The following is a 9,003-nucleotide window of genomic DNA, read 5'->3' as shown; positions in this document are numbered from 1 at the left end:
GCTAATTCCATAGGTGCAGGGGACCTTGACAAAGCATCAACTACAGCCTTAGCCAAACCTTTTCTATAGACAGTGTTATATTGGAGACCCAACAGATTAAGAAATGTTTTATGTTGCGTAGAGATACTCAACTTCTTGTCTTGCAGACGTGTCAAGTTTTTGTGATCGGTGGAAATGGTGAAAGGAGCTCGTTGTAGCTATGATTTCCATTTTTCTACAGCAAGTAACACAACCAGACACTCCTTTTCATGTGTAGAGAGGGCCTGAGACTTAGGTCCTATAGCTTTGCTCATGTAAGAGAGAGGATGGTCGTCCTGCATGAGCACAACTCCAATGCCTTCATTGCTAGCATCTGTCTGTACAATAAAATGTTTCTGAAAGTCTGGAAGGATTAACACTAGAGTTGCATCAAGTGCTTCTTTCAAGTGATGAAAGGCAACTTCAGTGGTAGGGGTCTAAGTGAAGACTATGTCCACGTGGTGAACTTATCTCACACCACAACACTTGAAGAACTTTGTCCATGAGCGTTGATACATCTCCAACGTATTTATAATTTATAAAGTATTCATGCTATATTTACATCAATTATATATGATTTTAATGCACTTCTATATTATTTTTATAGACTAACCTATTAATTTAGTGCCCAATGCCAGTTCTCGTTTTCTGCGTTTTTCAGAAAATATATACCTCCCGAGGTCCAAACATGATGAAACTTTTTGATGTTTTTTTCGAGAACATAAGAGACTCTAAAAGCTTCGGGGAGAAGCCAAAAGACCCACAGCCCCCCCCCTCAAAGCGAGGAGGCGCGCCCTGGGGGGTAGGGCGCGTTGGGTGCTTGTTGGCCCCTCGAGCCTTTGTTTGCCCTAATTCTTGGCCTGTAAATTCACAAATATTCAGAAATCCTCAGAGCAAGACTCAGAACAATTTTTTCATTGTCGCAAACCTCTGTTCCGAAGCGATCTTATCTAGAGTCCTTTTCCGCTGCATAGCTAGAGGGGGAAGCCACCACGGGAGGCCTCTTCATCAACCTTGTTGCCTCCATAGTGATGCGTGAGTAGTTCATCCTTGGGGTTGAGTGTATGTACCAATAGCCATGTGTTCGGTCTCTCTCTCTCTCTCTCTCTTATGTTTTTTTATGTATTCCGATCTTATGTATCATGAGCTTGATTAATATAGTTGGATCTTATGGTATTATCTCCCTTTATCTCTTTTTGTGGTGAATTAAGTCTTGCCCTTTGAAGTTCCTTTATGTTGGATTGAATGCTTTGCATTTGAGATTACTTGATGCATGTCTAGTATTAACTTGCGGGTACCCATGGTGATATTGGGGTACTCTAGGTAACATAAAGGTTGAACGATATGTATCATGTGGTGTCGTCATAATACAATCTCTAGGACTATTTGTCACACTTTGGGGGTGGTTCATAAGATTGATTGGAAAGACAACTTTGAGGTGGTTTTGCTACCCACACAATTTCAACCTACTTTCTCTGATATGCACTTTGAGGGATTTTCATGCAGTTCAATTATGTTAATGATGTTGAGAGATTGCACTAGTGAAAGTAATGCACCCTAGGCCTTGTTTCCAAGCATCGTGACACCGTTTTGCGTGCTTTTGTTACATGCTACCTTGATGTTTTTATTTGTTTAGATTACAAAAGACTATTTCTACCATCTATATTACACACCTATCATCACCTCTTCGTGGAATTAGTGCACCTATATAACTGATAATTGTATTGGGTGTGTTAGGAACACAAGAGACTACATGTATTTAATTGGAGGGTTGTTTGAGAGAGAACCATCTTCGTCCTACACCTTCCACGGATTGACAAACATTAGACATCCACTTAAGAAAAAATTGCTATTGTCCTGTAAAATTCCATGCTTGGAGGTCAACAAAGTCTACAAAAATAAAGTTGCGTAGTAGACATCAAGTGTCGAAATAGAAAGCTTACAACATGAGAGTTGTGTGGAACAAAGAGATGAAGCTAGTGGTAAAAAAAATCAGATGATCCACCGTGTGAGATGAGATGATAAGAGGATAGTTTTTTTTTTTTGGAATCGGTCAAGAGGATAGGCGAGAGATGTTGAGCACGTTCATATAACAGACACACATGAACGTGTTAACACAATACAATAGGAAGGTGTGAGCGTAGAACCAGAAAACTTATAACATAAAAATCGTGTGAAACAAGATGAAGCTAGTGGTCAAAGAAATTTTCAAACGGTCGAGCATGTGCAAAGAATTTGCTGAAATTCATCTTAAAAAGCTCCAAACATGAACACAAAACTGAGGATTTACAATCAATTAAACTAGGAACCGATCGTTTGATGTGCATCTTTTTTGTATAGAGCTTATCTTAAATCAAGATATCATTATGTAGATTAAAAGGGATTAGATGAAGGAGACTAAGGAGGTAAGTAGAACACAACAATTGCGGACCCTATCTGTTGCCAGAGCCGTGCGGTCCAAGAACTTGGCTCCCTAGGGACTCGCTGGGGAAATGCAGCCTACCAAACACACCTCCTTTTTTTTTTGCGGGGGAAAACACACCCCCTTCATGAAACCAATGATATCCTAGATCAATGTGTCGTCCGCCATGGCGGCCATAATATCCTCCTCTGTTTTCCTTCAGATTTGGAGGCAGCGGCAGCACGATTCAGGTACATGAATAAATAGAACAACGCCTCTCAAGTGATCAGGTCGAAACACGCTCTGAGCAGGCCACTACCATGAACGATAAACCATTTTTTTACTTTTTTCTTCTTATCTTTCTCCCTGTAATTTATGTACAGCAAGAATGCTTGTGCCATGGGTGTGGTGGGATCACAGTTCGTGGTGGGATCACAGTGAAGGGGCGCAGCGACAACGGCATCGACCCCGTTCACTAAGTAAAGAATGGGTGTGGTGGGATCACAGTGTCAGGTCAGTCAGCCAGTGTGCTATCTACTAAATAGGGCGCCAAAAATGAGCATATGCACAAGGGCGACGGCGACACCGGTAGGCACCAGGCCGCTGTAGTGTCGTGGTGACCCGTTCACGTCGAACTGCCCCGTGTTCACGTACTGGTTCTTCCCCGACGAAGAGGTGACATTGACCGACAACGAACCTGAAAGAAGCAAAGGAAGACATTGTTAGCTACGCCAATCAGCTTGGGCGCGAACTAGAAAAACTGGTGAGGAGGGGTTTGAGCTTACAGTCGTAGTCCGCCCAGCCCATGCGCATGTTTCCCAAGTCATACACGAATATCTTATCCTTCAAAACAAGATCTGCAACAAAAGGGGCCAAATAGTTAGCAAGAAAACACCAGGAGTGGAATATGGGCATTGCATCATTCCTGGGTCAAATAGTTAATAGCTGCTGTGAAGCTAGTACTTAGGGACTACTAGTCGGTCAATGTTTGCACCAGGTAAATACTCAGTTTTCATGCCGATTTAATATTAGGGGTTAAATCAAACAGCATGAAGTCACAAGGCACGATCAACTTCCTAAAGCCTGGATAGATCTACCTCACATAGTTATGTCCATATTTAGTGCTACTATTGAAATTTATGTCAACAACTTAACTTAATTCGGGTCTCCATAACAGAATAGCTGCCTTAAAGTATAACAGCTATATGCGCAACTTATAATGGCTAATACAGTCAACATGACTAACCTCCAAGTATAGTGATTCCCTGGCTTCTTTGCCAGCCAATGCACCACAATACAGTATTGTCCTACAAAGCATAATATGACATTATTTCATCTGAGGCAAGTCTGCCCATAAACAGTTATCTAGACACACAATTGCAAAGAAATTTAGCAATGATGGCATCAAAAGGCTTGTTGACAACTTGACATACACTGGTACCCTGCTGCAGAAGATAGTTCTCTGGCTTCACTGTCATTGCAGCGCCACCTTTAAAATACAGTGTTGCCGTAGGAAATGACGAATCAACACTAGTAGAGAAGCAAAAGAACATTTGTGAGTAATTCAACATTCTGAATGACATGTGCTGCTAATTTTCTTCTTAGAAAGAGAAAGAAGAAAACCTGCCGCTTGTAATAAAACATTGTGTCCCCTTGCTGACAACAGAGCGTACAGATGGAGAGACTGCAGCAGCTATCTGCAGGCATCCATCATTAGAACTAATGATGGTATATTTAAGTACTGCAAACTAGTCACATATTTGTTGTTCCATAAAATAAATGATGAAATGTGTAATTTGGAGTTTACCGCGCTAATAAATGGATCATAGGCACCATCGACAAGGTATACTAATGTCGTTCCTGAATCCACAATTGTTCCTTGTGTATTTGATGTTGCAAACAAGGAAGTATCAATGGGTAGCTTTTGACCACTAACAGCAATGCTTTCCAGAATCAAGTTATAATGAGGCCTACATTTCATTAAAAATACAAAAATAGCTTAGAATCAAAATGTTTCATGATTTATTGCCACTAGAAATGTTATACTTCACAAGAAAAAAATCTACCTATATAGTTAGCCTCTCACAGGGGCATACTTAATGTTGGAAAATTAAAGATGTCCAAATAAATTCACCTAACAAGTACTTACAAAAGGAAACAAAAACTAGAAAACGAATGATGGAAACTGTTGCTTTCCACCCATGCCTACCAGTTACAACAACACGGGTAACTACTGAAACAAAAGGGAACATGCAGAATTCCGAAGTTACACACTCAATAATTTCAGGAAAAGGAACTTACTGTGATGGAACAAGTGGAGTAAATACTAATCCTGGTTCGACGATTTCACCAAGGACAAGAATACCACCACCATTATCTGAACCTTTCAGGCAATGGGAGAATGTTTTAGGGGATACACCAAGAGAGTACAGTTGTGAAATGACAGACAGCTCATGCTGTCCAAACCCAAAAATTCCATCAACTGCCCTATCTGTCTTCATCAGGTCACCTGACTGTGAGTTGCTACATCTATTAAAAAAAGATAGTTACAACAACGAAAATATTATTGACCCTGTTAGGCAGCAAGTTTTAATATCAAGGTGACGACTGCACAAAATGGTAACCGTAAACAGTTACTTTATAGCAACGCACGGTTTAATCAAACTAAGATCAGCACAAAAATGTAAACTCGTATCACTAAGAAAAAGTGAAAAACCATTCCGAGGCTGAGACTTTGGCGTGTTTAGATACATGTTAGAGGATAGCCTTTTAATCAATCGACATTAAAGGATGTCCAGGTACTAGTGATATGCCAACATATTTTGTCCCGATGAAGACAGTATAACCATTTTAACATTTATTCATGGTGACCATAATGGAAATTGACTTTTTTCCTAGTAATAACTGTTCTCTGGATATCAGAGCAACGAAAAGAACTATTCCTGCAGTAGGTACTAGAATCCTGCTAGTTGCAGGACATGCATTTTGTTGTCATTAGATCCATCAACCGTGCTAACTAGATCAAGGAAAAGGACAGACCCAGTGCTAGAAGCTCCCACACCAGGTGAGTCTGGGGAAGGATTATACGAGGCAAGCTTACCCCTGCACAGTGCAATGCAGAGAGGCCGCATCGAACCCAGGACCTCTTGGCACAAGTGGAGAGTACTTCACCACCGCACGAGGCCTGGCCTTAGCTAACCAGATCAACAAAGTTAACAGATGGTTCACATTATCAAGGAGACAAGAGCCCACATCATGTCAACGCTCTTACCTGACACAGTTGTTGCACAACTCTAGCCATGTTTCTAATGTTATCACGTATCTTAAGTAAATGATCATCAATTATAAATGGTAAGTTTTCATTATCTAATAGGGGATTCAAAAAGGTATAGGAGTCTAGGGAATTGTACCCGAAAACGACGGAAGCAGAAGAATTGGCAGTCTGCTCATTCCCCATGACAGTGTCGAAATACATAGTGTCAGACACATAGTATCCTGACGTGCCACTTCCATCGCCATACGTGAAAGTGTAACCGCATGGGCTGCTTGGGGAGTCCGAGGGTTGGCAGAGTGCTTCCCCTGTCTGGAGGGCAGCTGTACACCGATCATCTGAGCATGGTATCCTGGATGATGTTGACGAAGAATCAGGGTTGAAGAATTCCAATTGGATCTGAAAAGCACACCAAAAATCAGTAATCCATCAGAAGAAGCTTAGATAACAAGTAATCCCATCTCAAGGGAGAAAAATATTCCAAAAAACATAAGACATTGGATAATGATTGACTCACATTGAGCCCACTTGATGTTGGGCAACCTGTGCAAGGGCTGCAAGCAACCCACAAGATATCACTGCCAGTGTCAATTTGGACAAAGTATTCCTTCGCAGGGTTTCCCAATTTTACACGTGTAAAATAGAGCCTGTAAAATAGAACTTTAGCATACAATACTTACAAAAGAGTGTGCCTATTACGCTATAGGTTGACATGAAGCCCTTGTACTACCAACTAACAGCAAGCCCAGTCGCAGAATGAAAATGAATGAGTTGATGAGATGATAATGCCTAAAAGGAGGTTAATTAATCACAAATCAGTAGTAAAATTAAGCAACAAACTGACTTTTGCATCCTAACCAATTTGAGAATCGGCCAAAAGAAACAGAGTGCATAGCTGATTTCTGCATCCAAAAACAGAATATTGCTACATAAGGGTGATGGATTAAACACATGATATTCAAGAGTCTAAAGGGAGTATTATCAATCACAACTGATATGCGACAAGGGTCTATATGCAACTAAAACATAAATCCTACAGCATTGGCAAAACAGAATTGTTTCACTTAAGACTGGCACATGGCAAGTAAAAACGGGTGCCAATCCATCCATTATCTAGTGCTTGGTGCTAGTAAAGCCTCTGCATGTACTGGCTCTAAACCGTGTAACGAAATGTATATCTCTGCGCGGCTACACCTTACGCTTGGTGCTAGTAAAGCCTCTGCATGTACTGGTGCTAAACCGTGTAACGAAATGTATATCTCTGCACGGCTACACCTTACGCTTGGTGCCAGTAAAGCCTCTGCATGTACTGGCGCTAAACCGTGTAACGAAATGTGTATCTCTGCACGGCTACACCTTACGGACTATAACAAAATTAATGTGCAAACATAAGGTACATCAGAGAGGGAGAAATCCAAAACTGCATCTTCAACGGCAGGAATTGACCTTGAAGCAAAAGCAAGCTAAGAAAATTAAAGAAACTGTGATGGGCAGAAAAATGTGTGGAGACGTAGGATCCACGAGAAGCAAAGCATAGGAAAATGAGCTGTTTTTCTCCCAACCTACAGGCAATGAATTATTGTGGTGATTGGTACAGGCAAACGCATCAGAATTGGACTCCCACAATCAAACAGGTAGAACGATGAAGTGCGCAAAGACTTGGTGATATTTTCAGAATATAAAACGATGAATCAAACGAACCTAATAATAAGAAAGAAAAAGAAAAACAAGCCTGGGTTATTCCAAGCAGCAATTCAGCTACCAAACGGCATGTGCTCCTGAGCAAACATCGCTGGAAGTTTGTAAAAATTAACTGTAAAGTTTGCAGAATGCGCGCAATATCCACCAGCAAACAAACTCACTGAGTACAGCCATGAAACTACTAGTATCAATTAGTATTTCAATGGTTATGACTAGAGCTGAGTAAACAGAAGGAATGTAACTGTCAATTACCCAAAAGAAATTTGCTTCGCCACAATCGTCCAGTCCACCAAGCAAAGGAAACAATTCCAGCTCAACGCCCGTAACCAAAACAGGCTCGAATTCTCAACGCCCCCATCGATCACACACAACCAGCCAACCGACCCGAACCGACCCGAACCAAGCCAGACGAAACCAAACCAAAGCAGGCACGGGAGGAAAACAAAAAGGAAGAAAAAGCGAAGCGGCTCACCCACCCGACCATGTAGGGGTTGGCGGAGCCTTCGACGGGGAAGTCGACGACGCCGGCGACCGCGGGCCCGCCCCCGAGCAGCCCCCTCCCTTTGTGCCTTGCCCTGTCCCGCTCCCTCAGGTGCTCCGCGGGCACCCCCCTGTGCGGCAGCGCGCGCTCCAGCGTCAGCGCCGCCGGGAACGCCGCCGCCGCCCCGCCCAGCAGCGCCGCCACCGCCACCGCCACCAGGGCCGCGGCGAGCGCCGCTTCCGGCGGCCTCATCGCTCAAGAGAGCCGCTGCCGCGTCCCCACAGCCACACCCCACCCCCTGCCCCGACGCGGCGAGGCGCAGGGGGGAGCAGAGCGGAGCGGAGCGCACGCGTTGGCACGGCGGCTGCGCGTGGGCGTAGCAGCAGCACGGCCCTTTTGGCGCTCGAGGCCTCGAAACGGGCAATAATTCGGCGCCGTAGCCCGTGGGACTCCCCTGGTCCAGCTCCAGCAGTCCGTCCTGGCCTGTGAAATGCGGCAAGTACAGGGGGGTAAAAGCGGGAATGGATGGAGGGGATGATGGGATTACGTGTGGACTCTCGGCGTGTGCCCCTCTCTCTCTCTCTCTCTCTCTCTCTCTCTCTTGTGTTGCGTGTTGCGCCGATTTAATAGGAGGCGAGGGGGTGGGCAATCAACAATTTCTTCCTTTCCTCTTTGGCCGCCGTCGCCTCCTTTTCCCGTCTCCTCCTCTTCTGTTTCCTTTCCTCTTCTTTCTCTGACATTGACCAAAGCCATGGGTTTGGTTTTGCTGCTGCTGCTACATAGTGGTTCAGATAAATCCATCTGATATAGGAGTATAGATTACAATTACAATATAGTCGCTGTGTGTTCCTTTCTGTGGACATGATGATGGCATGCTGATATATCCTACGAATTATTGTTGCGCATAATGTTGGACCAGATTGCGATGTCTTCGGTTTTGTATAAAAGGAGGTCTTTATAGCCGTGGATATATTAATAATACATGGAGTATTTTGTAATAATAATTTTGCTTTGGTAGGCATTTGAATACATTGATATTGGTTGTTAGATGCGCCGTCCGCTTGAACAAGAGCGGTCGTACCGGACATCATAGGCACACTTAATAATTGACGGCGGCAAGTACCGCTAAAA

General features: G+C 43.4%; 1 protein-coding gene across 2 annotated transcripts; it reads right to left on the bottom strand.

Moving 5' to 3' along the window:
- Positions 1-2,740: 2,740 nt before the first annotated feature.
- LOC123062233 (aspartic proteinase 36) lies at positions 2,741-8,424 on the bottom strand. Of its 2 annotated transcripts, XM_044485663.1 has the most exons (11): positions 7,868-8,424; positions 6,208-6,337; positions 5,830-6,089; positions 4,721-4,948; positions 4,227-4,389; positions 4,043-4,116; positions 3,853-3,949; positions 3,666-3,726; positions 3,205-3,276; positions 2,905-3,116; positions 2,741-2,862 (listed from the first exon to the last, which is right to left on the bottom strand). In XM_044485663.1, the coding sequence occupies exons 1-10, from the start codon at positions 8,122-8,124 to the stop codon at positions 2,950-2,952; spliced, it is 1,509 nt and encodes a 502-aa protein (XP_044341598.1). In that variant the 5' UTR covers positions 8,125-8,424; the 3' UTR covers positions 2,741-2,862; positions 2,905-2,949. The 2 variants fall into 2 exon arrangements, with proteins under 2 accessions (XP_044341598.1, XP_044341597.1); XM_044485662.1 differs by having other exon boundaries at positions 2,741-3,116; positions 7,868-8,423.
- Between the last annotated feature and the right edge of the window lie 579 nt (positions 8,425-9,003).

Source organism: Triticum aestivum, chromosome 3A (assembly GCF_018294505.1).
Source record: "Triticum aestivum cultivar Chinese Spring chromosome 3A, IWGSC CS RefSeq v2.1, whole genome shotgun sequence".
Classification (NCBI taxonomy): Eukaryota; Viridiplantae; Streptophyta; class Magnoliopsida; order Poales; family Poaceae; genus Triticum; species Triticum aestivum.
This window is presented reverse-complemented; position numbering and strand designations above follow the sequence as displayed.